The sequence below is a fragment of the Chiloscyllium plagiosum genome, chromosome 3, assembly GCF_004010195.1.
Source record: "Chiloscyllium plagiosum isolate BGI_BamShark_2017 chromosome 3, ASM401019v2, whole genome shotgun sequence".
NCBI classification, from domain to species: domain Eukaryota; kingdom Metazoa; phylum Chordata; class Chondrichthyes; order Orectolobiformes; family Hemiscylliidae; genus Chiloscyllium; species Chiloscyllium plagiosum.
Window position 1 is genome coordinate 134,090,432 of NC_057712.1, and position 21,780 is coordinate 134,112,211.

General features: G+C 42.5%; 1 protein-coding gene across 1 annotated transcript in view; it reads right to left on the reverse strand.

The window, feature by feature from the left end:
- LOC122540182 (dynein axonemal heavy chain 8-like) overlaps window positions 1-21,780 on the reverse strand; it is a 1,320,893-nt gene that overhangs the window by 1,240,175 nt on the left and 58,938 nt on the right. Inside the window, exon 3 of the mRNA XM_043675532.1 lies at window positions 12,593-12,727. Coding sequence (XP_043531467.1) covers window positions 12,593-12,727 — 135 coding nt within the window. The remainder of the gene's footprint in view (window positions 1-12,592; window positions 12,728-21,780) is intronic.

Sequence of the window (21,780 nt, forward strand, 5' to 3'; positions counted from 1 at the left end):
GGATCTTTCTTCCTTTTTGGAATGAACTGATCCTGCATCTTCTGCATTATACACAGAAATATCCGCCATTGTTCCTCCAGGGTCATCCCTGCTAAGGTATTACACCATTGAACTTTGGCCAGTTCCTCTCTCATTGCTCCATAGTTCCCTTTATTCAACAGAAATATTGTCACTTCCGATTGTACCCTCTCCCTCTCAAATTGCAGATTGAAGCTTATTGTATTATGGTCACTACTTCCCAATGGCTCCTTCACTTCGAGGTCTCTGACCAATTCTGGTTCGTTACACAATACCAGATCCAGAATTGCCTTCTCCCTGGTCGGCTCCAGCACCAGCTGCTCTAAGAATCCATCTCTGAGGCACTCCACAAAGTCTCTTTCTTGAGGCCCAATACCATCCTGATTCTCCCAGTCTACCTGCATGTTAAAATCCCCCATAACAACTGTAGTGACATCTTTGCGACAGGCCAATTTCAGCTCCTGATTCAACTTACATCCGACATCCAGACTACTGTTTGGGGACCTGTAGATGACTCCCAAGAGGGTCTTTTTACCCTTAATATTTCGAAGCTCTATCCACACTGACTCTACATCCCCTGACTCTAGGTCCCCCCATGCAAGGGACTGAATATCATCCCTTACCAACAAGGCCACCCCACCCCCTCTGCCCGTCAGTCTGTCCTTACGATAGTACCCAACTGTTATGTGTGGACTATTGCAAAGTCAACACCATTACAAAGACTGATGGTACAAAGATTACCACTTACAAAGATGGTACCCAACAGTTATGTGTGGACTATTGCAAAGTCAACACCATTACAAAAACTGATGCATATCCAATCCCGTGGTTGGAGGTCTGTGTCGAAAAAGTGGGATAAGCAACTTACCTTTCTCAGTTGGACTTGCTCAGAGGCTACTGGCAAGTACCTCTGTCAGAGAGAGCAAAGGCAATTTTGGCTTTCGTAACACCAAATGGACTATATCAGTTCAAAGTCATGTCATTTGATATGAAAAATGTTCCAGCCACATTTCAGAGACTGACTAATAGAGCCATTGCCGGATTACCCAACTGTGTGGTGTATATTGATGACCTGGTGATTTTTAGTCACTCATGAAAGGAACATTTACAGCATTTATCGGACTTGTTCAATCGACTTCAGAAGGCAGGCTTGGTTGTAAACCTGGCTAAAAGTGAATTTGCCAAAGCCCAAGTCACCTTCCTGGGGCATGGACAAATGGTCCCATGAGATGCAAAAACAAAAGTCATTGGCAAATTTCTCACACTGTCAACAAAAAAGGCAGCACTATGGTTCCTGGGATTGATTGGATTTTACCAAACATTTGAACCGAACTTTAGCAGTGTGGCTGCTCCACTCACCCAACTGTTAAAAAAGGGCAAAAAGTTTCAGTGTACAGAGGGTTGTCAAAAGGCATTTGACAGCCTAAAAGCTGTGTTAACCACTGCCCCAGTATTAGCCACACCAGATTACACAAAGCTTTTCAAGGTGGCCATCAGAGCCAGTGATGTGGTTATCGGTATGGTGCTCCTGCAGGAGGATGACAAGGGGATAGAAAGACACATTGGGTATTTTTCCAGGAAGTTGAACGTTCATCAACAGAAATATTCAACGGTGGAGAAAGAGGCTAAGCATGGTGTTGGCATTACATATTTTAGTGTTTATATTACCAGCAATGCATCTGAGATAATCGTATACTCTGATCACAACCTATTGACATTTGTGGAAAAATTTAAGGACAAAAATACCAGATTGTTTAGATGGAGCTTGTTGTTGCAGCCATTCAATTTGACAATTGTGCAGGTGGCAGGTCGCAAAAATGTGATTGCCGATGCATTAGAGATGGAGGTGTTCAGCAGCCTAAATTTGTATGGGGTTGTGCTTTTTGCATGTTTATAGTTAATATAGTGTATATGTATGTTAAGGCTACTAACCGGGTTTTGAAGGGTTAAAAATGAAGCCATCTTTTGGCATTGATATTTCTTTTTTCTTTAAGGGGGGGGTGGTGTCACAAAGCTAGTCTCTTTTGTTTCTATAAGCTGTTCTTTGTCTCAAGGAGACTCTATCCTTGATTTTTTTTCAGAGGGGCAATAAACCAGGCCAGATTCCAATTAGTCTGGTTTGGCACAGTGTCAGGGAACCTGGCTCATTTCCAGCTTGGGTGACTGTGTGGATTTTGCTGTTTCTGAGTGGATTTCAGGGCAGGAGGGATGTAGTGTTTGTCAGCCAGTTGGATCTCACAGAATATGTGTTCCGTGATTGGGGCTGTTAATCTGATCTCATCAAGAAGCCCTGGCAGACAGATAAGAACAGAAGTGTCAGACATTTTGTTCACCTCTATGCCTCTGAGTCTAAGAAATTCATTCTCTTCTTCTGGCAACAAGCTGTTGATCAGGTGACATCCACCGTGTCTATCTCAGATTCAGTGGTATCTTCAGTGCTTGACGAAGAGGGAGAAGAGATGGGTTCCAGAACAGTGGGAGAGGTTGTCGAGGAGCCGGGCACATTTTGCTCTCACACTTTTTGCTGGTTTGCAGCTTTCATATGGTCCATGTGTTTGTTTAGATCCCTACTGGATCTGACCTCTTGTTGATCAAGCCTCATATCTCTGCAGGGCCATTCCTGTGGTTCCTGCACCAAATTTCACCCCCTGACATAAACCATCTCTCTTGCTTAGCGGAGTCTTGCGTCTGGCACTGGTATTCCTGATGCCATTTCACCTACACCCGCTTGGTCCAGAGAGATTGGATTCACTGGGAGTCTTCTCCCCAAAGCAACTCTGCTGGAGCTGTCCCCGCAGTTGCACGAGGGTGGTTTGAAATCAAATAAGAACTAGGATAGTTTGATATCTAGTGAAATGGGCTGTTTCTTTAAGCCTGCCTTCAAAGTTTGGACTGCTGTTTTGGCTAGATCATTGGATGATAATGGAAGAAGATGCCCTTGTATGACGAATGCCATTTGACTTCAGGAAATACTCATTCCCTGCTGGTAAATAATAAGACTATAAAACTATAAGACATAGGAGCAGAAATTAGGCCATTCAGCCCATCAAGTCTGCTCCATCATTCAATCATGGCTGATAGGTTTTTCAACCCCATTTTCCCTCTTTCTGCCCGTAACCTTTGATCCCCTTGGCAATCAAGAATTTATCTATCTCAGTTTTAAATATACTCAATGACCTGACCTCCGCACTCTTCTGTGGCAATGAATTCCACAGATGCACCACTCTCTGGCTAAAGAAGTTTCTCCTGATCACCATTCAAAGGTCTACGCTTTACTTTAAGGCTGTGCCCTCAGGTCCTCATCTCTTCTGTCAATGGAAACATCTTCCCAACGTCCACTCTGTCTAGGCCATTCAGTTTTATGAAAGTTTCAATCAGATTCCCACTCATCCTTCTAAACTCCATCAGAATGGCCTGTTATCTGTGACCAATACTTCTGGGAGTCCGTCCAAAGGCTGCCAGGAATGAAGGAGATTAAGAGGTGATCTCATTGAAACGTATAAGATTCTTAAGGGGCAATGCAGGGGAAATACTAAGACAATGTCTCCCTTCATGGCAGAGTCCGGAGCAAGAGGGCATAGTCTCAGAAAAAATGGGGACGAGTTTTAAACTGAGGTGAGGAGGAATTCCTTCTCTCAAGAGGGATGCAAACCTTTGGGACTCCTTGTCACAGAGAGCTGTGGGGCACAGTCCTCATTTATGTTTAGGGTTAAGGTAGACAGATTCTTCATCAGTAGGAAAATCAAAGGCTATGAGGAAAACACAGGAAAGTGGACACAAGGAATGGCAGATCAGCAATGATCCTATTAAATGGCAGAGCAGGCTCGAAAGACCTAACAATATACTCATGCACATATTTCTAGTGATCTTGCAGTCAAACACACTATTTTAGAGACACAGAATCGTAGAGATGTATAGCACAGAAACAGACCTTTCTGTCTAACTCATCTATGCCGACCAGATATCCTAAATTAATCTCGTCCCATTTGCCAACACTTGTCCCATATCCCTCTAAATCCTTCCTATTCATATACCCATCCAGATACCTTTCAAATGTTGTAATTGGACCAGCCTCTACCACTTCCTCTGGCAGCTCATTCCATACACGCACCACCCTCTGCATAAAAAAGTTGCCCTTTAGGTCCCTTTTAAATCTTTCCCCTCTCACCCAAAATCTATGCCCTCTAGTTCTGGACTCCCTCACCACAGAGAAAAGACTATTTTAAGGTAAAAAGACAGTGTAAACATTAGAAGGATGTTCCTGAAGACCAGGGAGTCCTGAAACAGACATCATAATCTTAGGGTATGGGTAAAGCCATTGAGTCATTGAGTCATAGAGTCATACAGCCTAGAAACATGGCCATGCCAGCCAGGTTTCCTGAAGTTAACTAGTCCCATGTGCCTGCACTTGGCCCATATCTGTCTAAATCTTTCCTATCCATATACCTGCCAAACGTCTTTTAAGTGTTGTAATTGTAGTCAGCTCTACCAATTCCTCTGGTAGCTCGTTCCATACACAAACTACCCTCTGTATGAAAATGTTGCTCCTGAGGTCCCTTTTAAATCTTACCTTAAATCTATGCCCTCTCATTTTGGACTCCTCCATCCTGTAGAGGAGAAAGTGAGGACTGCAGATGCTGGAGATCAGAGTCGAGAGTGTGGTGCTGGAAAAGCACAGCAGGTTAGGCAGCATTCGAGGAGCAAGAGAATCGACATTTCGGGCATAAGCCGTTCATCAGGACTTATGCCCGAAACATCAAGTCTCCTTCTCCTCGAATGCTGCCTGACCTCCTGTGCTTTTCCAGCACTACATTCTCGACTCCCCTAACCTGTGACAAAAGACCTTGGCATTTCATTTTATCTATGCACCTCATGATTTCATAAACCTGTGTAAGGTCACCCCTCAGCCTCCAATGTTCCATGAGAAAAAAGCCCCAGCATATTCAGCCTCTCCCAAAAGCTCAAACTCCTCTGTAACATCATTGTAAATATTTTTTGCAACCCTTCCAGTTTAATAACATCCTTCCTATAGCAGGGCAAACAGAATTGTATGCAGAACTCCAAATGTGGCCCTACTAATGTCTTATACAGCCAATAACAAGATGTCCCAACTTCTCTACTCGATGCTGTGACTGATGAAGGCAAGCATGACAAATGCCTTCTTCACCACACTGTCTACAAGTAATGCCACTTTCAAGGAACTATGTACCTGGACCCCTAGGTCTTTCCATTCAACAACACTCCACAGGGCTCTAACATTAACTGAGTAATTTTTGTCCTGGTTTGTTTTACCAAAATGCAACACCTCACATTTATCTGAATTAAACTCCATCTGCTATTCTTCAGCCCACTGGCCCAGTTGATCAAGATCTTGTTGTACTCTTATATAACCTAATCAAGTGTTAGTGAGAGAGGAAGATCTTAGACACAAAATTTATAAGGAAAAGATCAAAGGTTCATACAATTCATGCAAATGCATTGAACACACCTCAGATTGCTCTTAAATCTTTAATCAGGTCGAATGGAGGTGCAGGTGTTGACTGATCAATATGCAAATCCCTGATGAAGGAACAACACTCTGAAAGTTAATGTTTTCAAATAAACCCGTTGGACTATTACCTAGTGTCGTGTGATTTTTGACCTTGTCCTACTGTGAAGCCAATTTTGTATCCACTTGGCTAGTTCTCCCTGGATCCCAGGTGATCTAACCTTACTAAGCAGTCTAATATGTGGAACTTTGTCGAAGGCCTTGCTAAAGTCCATACAGACAATGACTATGTCTCTGCCTTCATCTGTCTTCTTGGTTACCTCTTCAATTAAGTTTGTGAGCCACAATTTCCCACACACAAAGCATGCTGACTATCCATAAGCAGTCCTTGCCTTTCCAAATGCATTTAGATCCTGTCTGTCAGAATACCCTCTAACAACTTCCCCACCACTGAAGTCAGGCTTACTGGTATGTAGTTTTCTGGCTTTTCCTTGCAACCTTTATTAAATAGTGACACAACATTAGCTAACCTTCCAGGCTTCCAGCACCTCACCCAAGCTGTTGATAATAGAAATATCTCAGCTAAGGGCCCCACAATTTCTTGCATAGTTTCCCACAACATCTTGGGATACATTTGCTCAGGTCCCAGGGATTTGTTTATCTTGATGCATTTTAAAACCTCCAGTATCACTTCGACTATAATGTGGATTCTTTTCAAGACATCACCATTATTTACCCGAGTTCCCTAGCTTCCTCATCTTTCTCCACAGTATATACTGACATGAAATATTCATTTAGGATCTCACCCTTCTTGTGTGGTTCCAAATATAGATGTCTCATTGATCTTTAAGGGGCAATGTTCTGAGTTACTCTTTGGCCCTTAATATATGTAGAATCTCTTTGATTTCTCCTTAACTTTATCTGCCAAAGCTATCTCATGTGCTCTTTATGCCCTCCTGATTTCTCTCTTAAGTGTACTCCTACAATCCCGAAACTCCTCAAAGAATTCACTTGATCCCAGCCATCTATACCTAATATTTGTCTCCTTTTTTGTGACCAGAGCCCCAATATCACGAGTGATCCATTGATCCCTACTACTTCCAGCCTTGTCCTTCACACTTACAAGAACATGCTGCCCCTGAACTCTAGTTATCTCACTTTTGAAAGTCTTCCGCTTGCCAGATGTCCCTTTACCTGTGCACAGCCTCCCCCAATCAATTTTTGAAAGTTCTTGTCTAATAGCATCAAAATTGACCTTGCCCCAATTTAGAACTTGTAGACTATGCCTATCCTTTTCCATAACTATTCTGAAACTAATAGAATTATGGTCAGTGTTCCCAAAGTGCTTCCCCACTAACACCTTAGTCACTTGCCCTGTCTTACTTCCTGAGAGGAGGTTAAGTTTGCCCGATCTCGACTAGGGCCATCTACATATAGATTGAGAACATTTTCTGGAACACATTAAACAAATTCTTCTCCATCCAAGCCTTAACACTATGGTAGACCCAATCTCTATTTGAAAAGTTAAACTTCCCTAATTTTACAACCTTTGTATAGTTACATCTATCTGCAATCTCCCCACATATTTGGTCCTCAATTTTCAGCTGACTAGAAGGTTTTCAGAAGATTTGTAGCTCAGGTTGAGATTCTGGATGTAGGTTTGCTTGATGAGCTGAAAGGTTCGGTTTCAGATGTTTCGTCACCATACTGGGTAAGATCATCAGTGAGCCTCCAGATGAAGCACTGGTGGTATGGCACGCTGTTTATTTATATGGTTAGGTTTCCTTGGTTGGTGATGTCATTTCCTGTGGCGACATCATTTCCTGTTCTTTCTCTCAGGGGTGGTAAATGAGATCCAAGTCAATGTGTTTGTTGATAGAATTCCGGGTGGAATGCCATGCTTCGAGGAATTCTCCAACCTCTGGCGTTTGCTCAGCCAGGAGTGCAGCTGCAGATCGAGAGCTACCTCTGCAGTTTGCTCAGCGGAGAGTGCAGCTGCAGATAGGGAACACATTCTGGGGTTTGTTCAGCCGGGACTGCAGCTGCAGATCAAGAGCAACCTCTGGAGTTTGCTCAACCAGGAGTGCAGCTGGGGATCGAGAGCAACCTCTGGAGTTTGCTCAGCTGGGAGGGCTGCTGCAGATCGAGAGCAACTTCCAGAGGTTTCTCAGCCAGAAGCGCAGCTGCGAATCGAGAGCAACCTCTGGCGTTTGCTCAGCCGGAAGTGCAGCTACAGATCGAGAACAGCCTCTGCAATTTGCTCAGCCGGGAGTGCAGCTGGAGATCGAGAACAACCTCTGGAGTTTGCTCAGCCAGGAATGCAGCTGCAGATCGAGAGCAATCTCTGGAGTTTGCTCAGCCGGGAGTGCAGCTGCGAATCGAGAACAACCTCAGGCGTTTGTTCAGTGTGGAGTGTAACTGCAGATCGAGTGCAAGTCTCTAGAGTTTGGTCAGTGGACGGTGCAGCTGAAGATTGAGTGCACATCTGGACTTAAATCAGTGGAGAGTTCGGTAAGCGGGGTAGAAGGTGTTTGTTTGTTTATATTTACACTTATTGCATTTGTTTTTTTCCAACCCTCTTGACCTGTAGGAATTCGTTCATGCTCCACTTCAGGGAAAGGAGCTTAGAGATAAACCACAGCAGTCCTGTAGCACTGAGTGCATACACTGGTGTGACATCACATGTTAATAGGTATTTGCTCTTTCTCTATTTATTGACTTTTTTCCTATTGTTTACTATTTAATATTATTTTCTTGTCATTTATAATGTTTTAATATACTATTTTTAAACTTTTCATGGCAGTTTTTTTAGGTTTTGCAAGAAGAGGCTGTAGGTTAAGAGTATAGGTCTTTCTTTCCAGAATTTTGTAACATATGGTTCTTTAAATTTGCAAAATTACATGGAAAATTACAAAAACAGAAGTTGCTGGAAAAGTTCAGCAGGTCTGGCAGCATCTGTGAAGAGAAATCAGAGTTAACGCTTTCATTCCAGTGACCCCACCTCAGAGGATTCCAGCTACCTGATAAAGTAGCAATGGTCCGAAAGCTTGTAGTTCCAAATAAACCTGTTAGACTATAACCAGGTATTGTGTGACTTTTAACTTCTGTGAACAAAACAGCCCACAGTGAACTGCAATGCAAGAACAGAAAGTCACTGTAATGCAGTGTGCACTTCCAGGACTAGGGTGAAGGCCACCAGACATGCTCACTTTACACAAGATGTTCTGAATGGTATCAGTCAAATACAACCCATCAATGCTGGGAGGATGGCAGTGCAATGCTAGCACTTTGCTATGTATTGACAAAGTGAAAATGCATCAATTTGGTGTGGTGCAAATGGTCATCTTTCAAACGTGATACAGCTGCCATAAGGGAATTGTGGGAAGGAGGCAATCCAGGGAAAGCTGTTCCATCTAAATACAAGGGGTCTTCACAATGCAATGATTTTTGCCTCAGTGATAGCAAACCAGATAACATCCCCTAGAAGCGAATTCATTCCATATGTGGTGATCCAAGAAAATTGTAACACAACACACAGTAACACTACAGTCCTGGAGAATAATCAACATTTTCATAAATACATATTCATGATCTACAGCATGACTGAGGAAATGGTGATACCCACTAACATGGATCTACCCGCAAGAAATCTGCAGATCATTGTGCCCAGCTAGCAGTTCTATTCAGAGAGCTGCATCACTGCAACCCAAGTGACCAGGACTTCATTATGGCCTGTCATTTGCCAGCAGCTGACATTGCCCGTGCAAGGCTGGTTACTGATTCCAGCCAAAGGCCAAAAAGGCAGCACCTGCGTCACTGCTTTAATGAGGTATCAGTACTGGCAGAAGATGAGGAGGCTGGTAACAGAGATGTAGAGCTGCACCTGCATTATGGTGGTTTGCAGAAAATTCATGACAACCATCATGCTTTTGATGCAATAGACTTTGTGCAGCTGTTTCACTATGGCACTGATGGCTTGCATTTTGGCTTACAAAACGTTTTACCAACAGATTTCTACTGCACGGTCAGAGCCTTTTTCAAGAGTACTGCTACATGAATTTTATTAAGGTGCAGCATCAGCCACTGAGATGGGTGAAGAGTCCTGAGAGATAAACCCAACTGTATGTTGATATCTACAGTCATCTGCAGGTTGCAGTGCAGTATGTGGTACTGCTGGAGATGATGGTGATGTAGCTGCAGGGAAGCACATGATACTGCCAACCACTTTTATTGCGGCCCACAGAACTTCCATATGCACTTCCAAAACACTCTGACCATCATACAGGAGTATCACAAGCCAGGCCTCTTTTCATAAGCAACTCCAACCTGCAACATATTCGAGAAACACTCCTCTGTGGACAAAATTCTTTTAACTGGCCAGACTTTCCACATGAAAAACATGCTTTGCTGAATTAGCTGGTGAGGAGGAGTAACTTTGGCAGAACAATGGAAAGCATATATGTTATTAAGTTCCAGAAAAGGGGCCTTCCCCACTTACATATCCTGCTCATCCTCTATATAAATGATCACATGCGCAAAGCAGAGGCAGTTGACAAGATTGTATGTGCAGAAATGCTAAGTGACCCAAAACAATTCCCGCTTGGCCCACAGTATGATCAAGCACAAAGGTTACAGGACATTGTTCGGAGCCAAATAGAGCATGGTCTGTTTGGGTTTCAGAATCCGAATACATCATAAATGCAGAATGGCAGGTGCATCAAAAAATTTCCAAAATAATTTGCTCCCAACACATCAGCCAGACTGTTTAAGCATTCCCTCACATCCATCTGATTAACAGTACCACCAGCTCTCATTAAATATAAAAATCCATACCATAATTTTGATCCAATGAACCAACAGGTCAATTAGTCTCAACAGAAGAAGTTTAAATCACAATTCTGGGTAAGTCCTAAAACTCCAATTGTGACAAATTATTCATAGACGTCGCAGAATCAAAGAAAAGCTTTGATGATTACAAAGCATGCTAGATTTCCAAAGAGACAGTGATTCAGGATGGAACCTTGAGTAGAATATTCTTTTGTGTAATTTATTTATTTGTGTTCTTTTACTAATTGAAACAGACTGTTCATTTTGGGAACAGAGGGCAGTTGTAACTTCAATGTGGTGAAGATGCATCTCACTGGACTGAAAGAGCCATTAAGAGCTGATGGTTCGTAAGGCCTGAACTTTGAGCACAGAAAATATTAATGTCATCAGTTATTGCAGACAAGGCAGATGGAGCTTCATCAGCTTGGATTTTGTAAGGGAAAAGCAGCTGGAAGATTTGCCTACTTGGAAGTTAGGAACATTCTTACTCTTTCGGTTGTGGTCCTCAAAGAAGGCAGTCAGAATTAACTCTACAAGTCAAAAACAGTCGGACCTCTTGCAATCTGAACAAAGAGCTGAGGCATCTACAATCATGAGCTTAATAAAGAAAAAGATGAAAGATCAAGTAGCCAAAATCTAACTGAGGGATACTTAAAATCCTACCTTAGAAAAATGGTTGGAATATGTAGAGGAAGTACAATAAATTTTGTGGAGCTGGGACATACCTTTTGGGTTGGCCCCAGAGCAAATGAATAAATCTTGAAAATCTCACAGGATGAACAACCTGTTGTTGGGAATAGGGGAAATGGTATCACAAAATCACAGAACTGTTACAGCACAGGAGTCCATTTTGCCTAGACCAGTTCAATTACCTGATGCCAATCTCCTGCGATTTTCCCATTTACCTATACACAATTTCTATCCAAATAATCATTTAATACCCTGCTGAATGCCTCAATTGAACCTGCTTCAACATTTCCAGGCAATGCATTCCATACCTTAATTATTCGCTGCATGAAAACATGTTTGTCACATTCCTTTTGCCTCATTTACATAGCTTTCCTATGCCCTCTCATTCCTTTTTCTCTTATGACCACAAACAGCTTTTTCCTATCTACGCTAACTAGCCCACTCATGATTTAGAAAACCTTTATCATATCTCCTCTCAGCTTTCTTCCCTCCAAGGAGAACAATTCCAGCTTCCAAAATCTATCCTCAAAACTAAAGTTTCTCATTCTTGGAACTATTCTTACAGATCACTTCTGCACCGTCTCTAATGTATTCACATATTTCCTATAATGCGGCTCCGCAAACTATACACAATAGTCTAGCTGAGTAAAAAGTAGAACAGAGTTGATGACATCAATCTCCACAAGTTAGCAGTGCTTACGTTATTGTGTATCAAGAAACAATTAAACAAAGTTTAATAGCTCTGGTCGTGAATTGCCAGGCATTTGGATTTCTTCTTTAAATGTTGTAATGGCCAAGGTTGGAGGATTTACTGTCACTTTCTAGTCTGCTGCTCCACTGGTCACAACATTAGTTTAAATCCTTTACCCAGTTACCAATATGACTACTCAAATAAAAATAAAATAATACAGATGCTGGAAATCTGAAATAAAACAGAAAATAATAGAGAAACTAAGCAAGTCTGGCAGCACCTCTACAAGCCATATCAGATTCAAAAGGTTCATTTGTTTCTCTCTCCTAAGATGCTGCCAGATTTGCTGAGTTTTCCAGCATTTGCTGTTTTAAAACCAATATAACCAATTACTCACAATATATGTTTAGGGTTGGTTTACTCAGTTGCTGGATGATTGGTTTGTAATGTAGAGTGATGCCAAGAGGGTGGGTTCAATTCCCACATTGGCTGAGGTTACCATGAAGATCTCACCTTCTAAACCTCGGTCTTCGCTTGAGGCATGGTAACCCTCAGTTAAAACCACCACCAGTTTTGAAGAGTCATCACTGGACCAGAAACATTAACTCTGCTTTTTCTCCACAAATGCTACCAGAGTTGCAGATTTTTCCCAGCAATTTCTGTTGTTGTCCCTTTCAGGGACCTTTCATCAAAACATTCAGGCAAAAGATCATTAACATGCAGTGCTAACTCTGTCTCCAATGGTGCTGACCGGCTTGCTGATTGCTGTCCATAGTTTCTGGTCCTATTCTATCAAAGATTGTTGCTCCAGAAATTACATTGAAAAATGGTAAACAAGGCTAAATTAAATAATTTAAACCTATATTAGCATTACTCACAGTCAAGGAATCCAAAATAAAATCTTCCACAACTGTTTTTTCCATCTCCAGCATTCTAGACAAAATATCAATAATGTATCGATAGGCATCATCAAATTTCAATCTTCTATTCTCCCTTGCCTCTCTGTACCTTACCTAAAAGTGTAAAGAAAATTACATCATTTATATATGTTAATATCCTTCTTAGAATGTGTGTTCTAAAATAGAAAAAGATGGGTGTTGTTTACTTGTGTGAATGGTTTTCTTCTGTAAAACAACAAGATCAGATTTGGAGCAGCCGGTGTTGGACCGGGTGGACAAAGTTAAAAATCACGCAACACCAGGTTATAGTCCAACAGGTTTATTTGGAACCACTAGCTTTCGAAAGCACTGCTTCTTCATCAGGTGGTTTTGAAGCAGGACCATAAGACACAGAATTTATAGCAAAGGATTACAGTGTCATGTAGCTGAAATGATATATTGAACAATCTAGGTTTGTTTTGAAGCGGTGCTTCGAAAGCTCATGCTTCCAAATAAACCTGTTGGACTATAACCTGGTGTTGTGCGATTTTTAACAAAATCAGAGTCCCTGTAGAACTGTGACTAACTCCAACAAATGCAGATGATCGCAGTGTTAATGGAAAGGTACATACATGTTTGGGTTTACAACCATTTAAAAGTTATTAGTTTTCTTTACTTTTGAGAAAAAATTATGGCTGAGCAACATTTTAAAATTCAATTCAGAAGGTAACAGGATTGAGTTTAGAAGCATGTTTAGTTTCTCTGCTAGAAAATGTTCAGGGCAGTTCAGAAAACTAATAATCTTAGAAGAGGAGTTTAGTTTGTTAAACTTCCAAATCATGGAAGTTTGTTGAGAAATCTGCATACCATACTGAGAAAGTTTAGGCATTCAGATTTGTGTTACATGTTGGCAGAATTTGAAAGCATTCTATGAAATGCCACTCCAGCCAAAAGCAAAGAACCTGCAAAGAGACAGTTAAATGGGAACCCTGAAGAGCTGAGACACAGGTGCAAAATCTCTGTAATGGATAATGTCAAGAAATAGGTTGAAAGTTTGTTCTGCGATGCGTTTTGAGATCTTTCTAACTTTCTTCTCCATTTTGATACTATCATTTTGTGTTCTTTTACATAATAAAATGGAATATTGTGCACAGTTCTGGTCACCACACTATCAGAAGGACATGAATGCATTGGGTGGGTGCAAATGAGAGTCACAGTTATAAGAGAAACTTGATCGGCTGGAATGACTTTCCCTGGAGTAGAGGAGGCCGAGATGGGATCTGACTGAGGTATACAAACTGATGAGAGGAATAGATGGCATAGGTTGTGAGAATCTTTTCCCCGTGGAGACATGTCTAAGACCAGAGGGCATAAGTTTAAGGTGAGGAGATCTGAGAAAAGCATACATGGAACACACTGCCTGAAGCAAGTGTTGGACGCAGGTATTCTTGCAACATCTGGATGAGCATTTAAACAGTAGGTTACGGATTAAGTGCAAGTAAATGGAATTAGCATAGTTAGGTGTTTGTTAGTCAGCATAGACATGGCAGGCCAAAAGGACTGTTTCTATGCCATATGTCTTTATGATTAAATGGGTGTACTATTGTTAATGAATGTCCACAGCCTCATAAATATACTTCAGTGATTATCTAACAAGTCAGCTAACTAAAAAACATGTTATATCAAATCAGATTTCACATTCTGGGATCTGACTTACCATCAGCTGGGGTCATTACAAAAGTCATAGGTTAAAAACAAAATGGATGAATTACCACTGTAAAGATTCAAATTAAGAGAATGAAATTAAATCAGAAACTACCCATATTTTAAGCACTATGAGCTCCTGAGCTCCCTTGATGCATCAAAATACCATTTATAGCATGCACAATTATTGATAATGAGGTGACACACATACACACCCAATGTTGATTATACTTGTATAAAGTTTGTAAGATTAATAGGTTTTAAACCATCTTTTTCCAAGTCTATCTAGATCATTCAGGATCTCATACACTTCTGGCTTGTATTGCAGAATAGCATCAATAGTGTGGGCTCAATTCCCACATTAGTTGAAGTTACCATGAAGATCCACATCCTTGACCTTACCCCTCCACCTCAAGCATGGTGACTCTCAGGTTTAACTCATCATAAGTTATCACTCTCTCTCTAATGAGAACCAGCCTATGGTCCTCTAGGATGTTAGGAGAAAGTGAGGACCGCGGATGCTGGAGATCAAAGTCGAAGAATGTGATGAAGGACTTTCTCAAAACCTTGATTCGCCTGCTCCTCGGATGCTGTCTGGCTGGCTGTGCTTTTCCACACTCCTCTAGGATGGTGAAGACTTCACCTTATTTTTGTAACTGAAGATAAAATAGAGTATTACGGAGAGCTATGTACTCTGTCATGATTTCTGCCAGCAACTTGGTTACAATGGGGAGGATTGTGGGCTGGCTTTCTGCTTCTGAAATTTCAGATAGAATGAGAAAGCCAGAGAGAGATGAAAAAGACAAAAGACTCCAGCTTGGGTGGTCAACTTGGGATTGAATCTTACAAAAATGTGGCTGAATGACAATTTCATTGAGATTCAAGGAACATTTTTCTTCATGAAGCTGAATGAGGTTTCTCACCATATCATACCAAATCCATTCCATTAACTACCTGCCATGACCTTTGGTGCCCCTCTCATCCAGTTGAGATTCATCCAGAATCTCAACCAGATTCTAACACCTCACCACAGCCAGAAGAACTCACCACTCACTAGATGCCCTGGAATAGACAGACATTCCTGGCACCAGTGACTTCTTTCAACCCCAGCCATTTTCTTGTCCCATAAGCCTATACAGATTGCCTGTCCATAGTCACATCCCACCCTACGACCTTCTCTAAGTCACCACCACTCTACCCCAATTAGCAGTGCAGTGTGTATATTATCATTGTCCAGTGGGTGACCACCATAGATGAGCAAGCATTCATATATTTACAGAGATGAGCTTTTATTTGCAGGCATTAAAAGTGAAAGTAAGAAGAAAATAATGTTAGGCTGCAGTTCACCTGCTACAATGCAAACACAAAGTTGCTGTGATCACAAGTTAATATTTTGCATGACATGATTATCTGCTGCACCCAATTCTCATCTGTTGGAACTAGTTATCAATTAAATCATAGAAACATAGAAAATAGGATGGGGGATGCCATTTGGCCCTCCGCACCTGATCAACCATTCAATACATCATATACCATACAAAACCATCCTTATACAATCAGAAGATGGCAACACCAGCAATGTAAGCAACATTCAACCTCCTGCTCCAGGCAACTGCTTCCTCCCTTATATCCTTGCCTTTGTGGTCCTTTTTCTTTTTCTTAGTCTTCTTGCCATCAGCAGCAGCGGAGGCATCGCGAAGAGGGGCTGCCAGAGCAGGACTCATGGGGAGGCATCAGCCTGACCTGGCCTGGTGGCGGAGCCAGGACTCCAGGCATTGGCTTCAGCAAAGCCAAGGACTCCTGATTATGGTGGGCCCAAAGCAGGGACTTCAGGCATCAGTGAGATGGCAGCGAAAGCTCATGGTTGTGGTCGGCCTGGAACCAGGGTTTGCTGATTGTTGGCGAGGTGACGGCAGCAGCGAAGCCAGACTCTCCTGGTTGCTGAGGCAGTGTGATTCCAAAGGGACCCAGTATCAATAATCCATCGGCAGAGTGGGCCCAGTTACAAACAGATGGCGCTTGAAGGGTGGCTGTCCCAACACTGGTGGACCCGGCAAGGGTGTCATTGGTTGGCTGGCAAACAGCTTGGGAGTAATGGTAGAAGCGGCAGAGTGAAAATTGACTTTCTTTCTGCTTTCCCTTTTTATTCTTGAAGGATTTGAATGGCGCCAGATTGTGGCAACAGTTAAAGCTTTTCATTGTATTTTACCATGTTGTTCATTGTAGAGTACAAGTGACAATAAATTATGGTTCATTCATTCATTATGATCATGGCTGCTCAGCCTGCTTAATACTCATCCCTGTTTTCAGCCTATACTCTTGGATCATTTTAGGACCAGTCCTCTTAAAATTTTATAGGCTTCTATGAGATCCCCCTTCAGTCTTCTGAACATCAGTCAATATAGTCCTAACCAATCCAGTCTCTCACAATAGATCAGTCTTGCAATCTAATACCCCAGGCTAATGTCCTGGGGAATTGGGTTCTAATCACACAGTCCAAAGATGTGCAGGTTCGGTGAATTGGTCACGCTAAATTGCCCATAGAGTTAGGTGCATTAGTTAGGGGGAATGGGTCCGGGTGGGTTACTCTTCAGAGGGTCGGTGTGGACTTGTTGGGCTGAAGGGTCTGTTTCCACACTGCAGGGAATGAGTGAAATGAAATGAAATGAAATGAAATGATGGATGGTGAAATCCCACCATGGCAAATGGCAAAATTTGAATTCAATAAATTTTAGAATAAATGTTGATAGGTTTTTAAAAACCTATCTGGTTCACTCGTGTCTTTTAAGGAAGGAGATCTGCCACCCTTACTTGGTCTGGCCTACATATGATTCCAGACTCTCAATGTGGTTGACTCTTAACTGCCCTCTGAGCAACTTAGGATCAGCAGTAAATGCAGGCCAAGCTAGTAATGTTCACACCCTGTGAATGAATAAAAAGAAATGTCCTGCCATCAGAGCCTGTGGTGCAGGCTCAAAGAGCCAAATGGTCTACTCCTGGACCTATTTTCTATGTTTCTATGAATCAACCTGGTAAACCTTTGTTGCACTCCCTCCATAGCCAGAACATCCTTCCTCAGATAATGAGATTAAAACTGCACACCATACTCCAGGTGTGATATCACTTACAATTGCAGCAAGACATCCCTACTCCTGTACTCAAACCTTTCACTATGAAGCCCATTTGCCTTCTTCACTATCTTCTGCACCTGTATGCTTACTTTCACCAACTGTTGTGCAAAGATAGTGATCTATGTTGGGGCCACAAGAAACAGAACAGGTTATTAGCTCAGAGGAGGGTCAGTATTGGCATACCCTGCAAATGATGCCTGCACACAGTCCTCCATATGATAAGACATGCAGCACCACAATGAGGGTCATGTATCATATTCTTAAAACTCTTCGAGCTAGCAAATTTTTTTATACTTACTTATGGTATGTAAACATTGCTTGCTGGACCAGTGTTAACTGCCCATCCCTACATACCCTTAAGAAGGTGTGGTGTGCTGCCTTCTCAAAAGCATGCAGTCCATGTGCTGCAGATAGACCGTAATTCCGACACAGAGGGAATTCTAGAATTTTGACTAAACAACACTAAAGGAATTGCAATATTTTTCAAAGTCAGGATAGTGAATGGCTTGGAAGAGAACCTGCAGTTGGCGTAGGTCCCACACATTTGCTGCCCTTATCCTTCTAGATGGTAGTGGTCATGGGTTGGGGATGCTGTCTTAAGGTGAATTTCTGCAGTGCACCTATTAGATAGTGCACACTGATGCTATTGAGTGTCAATGATGACTCGAGTGACTCTATGTTTGTAGGTGTGGTACCAATCAAGTGGGCTGCTTTGCCTGGATTCTGTCAAGCTTCTTGAGCATTGTTGGAGGCATGTGGAAAGCAATCATCCATGCAAGTGAGAAGTATTCCATCAAACTCCTCTCACTTGTGCCATGTAGATAATCGACAGACTTTGGGGAGTCAGGAGGTGAGTTACTTGCTGCAGAAGTCCTAGACTTCATCTTGCACTGTAACCACTACATTCACACCATTACATTCAGTTCAATTTCTGGTCAATGGTAACCCCAGAATATTGATATTAGGAGTTTAAATGATGGTGACACCAATGAATGCTTAAGGGGCAATGGTTAAATTGCCTCTTACTGGAGATGTTCATTGCCTAAGTTGGAATGGCATGAATGCTATTGCCCCTTTTCAGCATAAGCCTGGAAATTGACAATGATTGCTGTATTTGGACTAGTATAGCTTCTATATCAATAACTTTGTGAACTAATTATTAGAAAGATAATTGGTTTTAATGTGTGCCTGTGTTTTGCTGAAGAAATACATCAAGTTCTATAACTTAGCAAGAATGAACTGAACTATCACAGTAACTAAAAGCTGAACTCTAGTGAATCAAATGTGATGATGTGGACTATTTATCAGCTAAATTTGTGGTTGCCATAGATTCGTGCAAGAAAGGTAAAGCTGAGGTCAAAGTTCATTAAAAGCAAACAATAAGGCTCATTTCAGGCTCTTTCTACCATTAAATCTTAATGAGTAATTACTTAATCTGGCCATGGCAGCTGACCTGTTTGCCAGTGGTCAAACTGACCATCTGCTGGAGACTGGGTGGTAGAAAAGTTTGAATGCACAAGTTCTTTGAATGTAAATAGGCAAATAAAGGAAGATAGCCTTACGGAATAGTTAGCTAGCTCACGAAGGAGGTTGCCTGATTAGCCGCTGCAGGTTAGGACACAGCAGGATGACCACCTGCTCCGGTCAGATCCTCACACAAGTCCACATAAACGTGTTCACTTATGATAGTAAGTATTGTGCGGGTAAGGCTTTTTCAGTTTTTTGTATTGAACTATGCTTTAATCTAGGACAGAGTCTAGTATACAGAAAGGTGTAGATGGGTTGGTCAGTTGAACTGAGCAGCAACAGATGATAGTTAATCCTGACAAGTGCATGATGATGCACTTTGGAAGATGAAATCATGAGGGAGTGTACAATGAATGGTAGGTCACTGGATAGCTCAGAGGAACAGATGGATCTTGGGGTAATTACTCACAGATCCCTGAAGACAGCAGAGAACATGAATAGGCTAATTAAGGCAGTTTATGGGACATTTGTTTAAATCCATCATGGCGTAGAATATAAGAGCAAGGAGGTAATGTACGAGTGTTGATTAGGCCACAGCTGGAATACCATGTGCAGTTCTGGTCATTTCACAACAAGGATAGAACTAGAGAGGATATAGAGGAAGTTCATCAGGGTTGGAGCAATTGAGCTGAGGAGAAACTAGATACGGTTGGATTTTTTTCTTCAGAGCAGAGAAGACAGAGGAGGGGATCATGAGTCATAGAGATGTACAACATGGAAACAGACCCTTCAGTCCAATGCGTCCATACCAACAGATATCCCAAATTAATCTCGTCCCATTTGCCAGCATGTGGCCCATATCCCTCCAAACCCTTCCTATTCATACACCCATCCAGATGGATTTTACATGTTGCAATTGTACCAGCCTCCACACTTCCTCTGGCAGCTCATTCCATACACGCACCACCCTCTGCGTTAAAAAGTTGCCCCTTAGGTCTCCTTCCCATCGCACCTTCTAGTTCTGGACTCCCCCACCCCAGGGAAGACACTTTGTCTATTTATTCTATCCATGCCTCTCATGATTTTATAAACCTCTATAAGGTCACCCGTCAGCTTCCGACACTCCGGAGAAAACAGACACAGCCTATCCCTATAGTTCAAACCCTCCAATCCTGGCAACATCCTTGTAAATCTTTTCTGAACCCTCACAAGTTTCACAACATCCTTCTGATAGTAGGGAGACCAGAATTGCACACAGTATTCCAAATGCGGCCTAACCAATGTCCTATACAGCCACAACATGACCTAACTCCTATACTCAACGCTCTGACCAATAAAGAAAATCATACCAAACGCCTTCTTCACTATCCTATCTACCTCGGACTCCATTTTCAAGGAAATATGAACCTGCAATCTGAGGTCTTTTTACAGCAACACTCCGCAGGGCCTTACCATTAAGTGTAAAAGTCCTGTCCTGATTTGCCTTTCCAAAATGCAGCACCTCACATTTATCTAATCGGCCCAGTGCAGAAGATTATTAGGGGTATGGATAAGGTTAGTAGGGAGCAGCTGTTACCCTTGGTTGAGGGGTCAACAATGAGGGGACACAGTTTTTTCAAGACGGCTGTGGCAGAGTAACTGCGTTCAGGCTACTCATTCACTTCTGTCTGTTTTGCTTTCCTTTTTTCTTACTTTTCCATTTTGTTTATAACTTTCTCTTTTATGCCTTTTCTCTTACCTTTTCTTCTCAGGTGCAGAGAGTGCCCTGCATGGCATGGCAGATGGACATGGCGGCGTGGGCCCAGAAAGTGGCATGGCCGACAAAATGATGAAGGAGTAGGCATCCAGCAACAGTGGCAGTAACGCTAGGATGAGGTGAACGTGGCTCCACCCCAGTCCGAGGTTTCCCAGCAAGCAAAGAGCAAGTCCCAAGCATGAAGCCCTGGTCCAGACTCGCAGGCTGAGCCAAGGCTCCAGGCCCAGATGCCCGACGGCACAGATGGCAACAGCGGCATGTTTGGTCCCAACACAGGAACCTGCAGCACCACTGGTGGCTGCATCAGCAAGGCCAGCCCAGCATAAACTCATGGCGGCAGCAAGATGGCACTGGTGAGTGGCAACTCTTTGTTCCAATGGCAGCAATGTGGCAAAGCACCGTTGCAGCACTGTAGTCGATTTAGCAGCAGGGACTCCATGCTTCGGAGAGAAAGAACCCAGATTTGGGCCCATTGCTGAGCTCGAAGCATCAGCTGTTCTGAAGACTGTCTAATTTTATTGACAGAAGATTGTAAGATGAACATTATTGTTTTATTTTCTGGTTTTATATTCTGTGCTTTCTACATTATAAGATGGCACCAAACAGTGATGACAATAAACAACACTTTTTCCGTATTTGTAATAAATGCATGTGACAATAAACCAAATCAAATCAAATTTTAGGGTAAGGGGTAGGAAATTCAGAGAGGACCTGAGAAAAAATGTTTCCACTCAGAGGGCAGTGAGAATATGGAATGCACTGTCTGGGGAGCTAGTGAAGGCCAGAAACCTTGCAACCTTTAGCAGAGGCATCACCTTCATTCCCCTACGCTCTCGGAACACCAGGTCCTAGCTCCCAGCCCTGCCGAGTTTTCACCATCCCTCCAGACCTACCCCTCTCTGATCTGAGGATGAAAGATCAGTCCTCAGCAGAGGCCTCACCTTCATTCCCCTACGCTCTCGAATTAATGAGTTCAACACACGGCGTGACATCGAACAATTCTTCCGCCGCCTTCGCCTCCGCGCATGAAAGATCAGTCCTCAGCAGAGGCCTCACCTTCATTCCCCTACGCTCTCGAATTAATGAGTTCAACACACGGCGTGACATCGAACAATTCTTCCGCCGCCTTC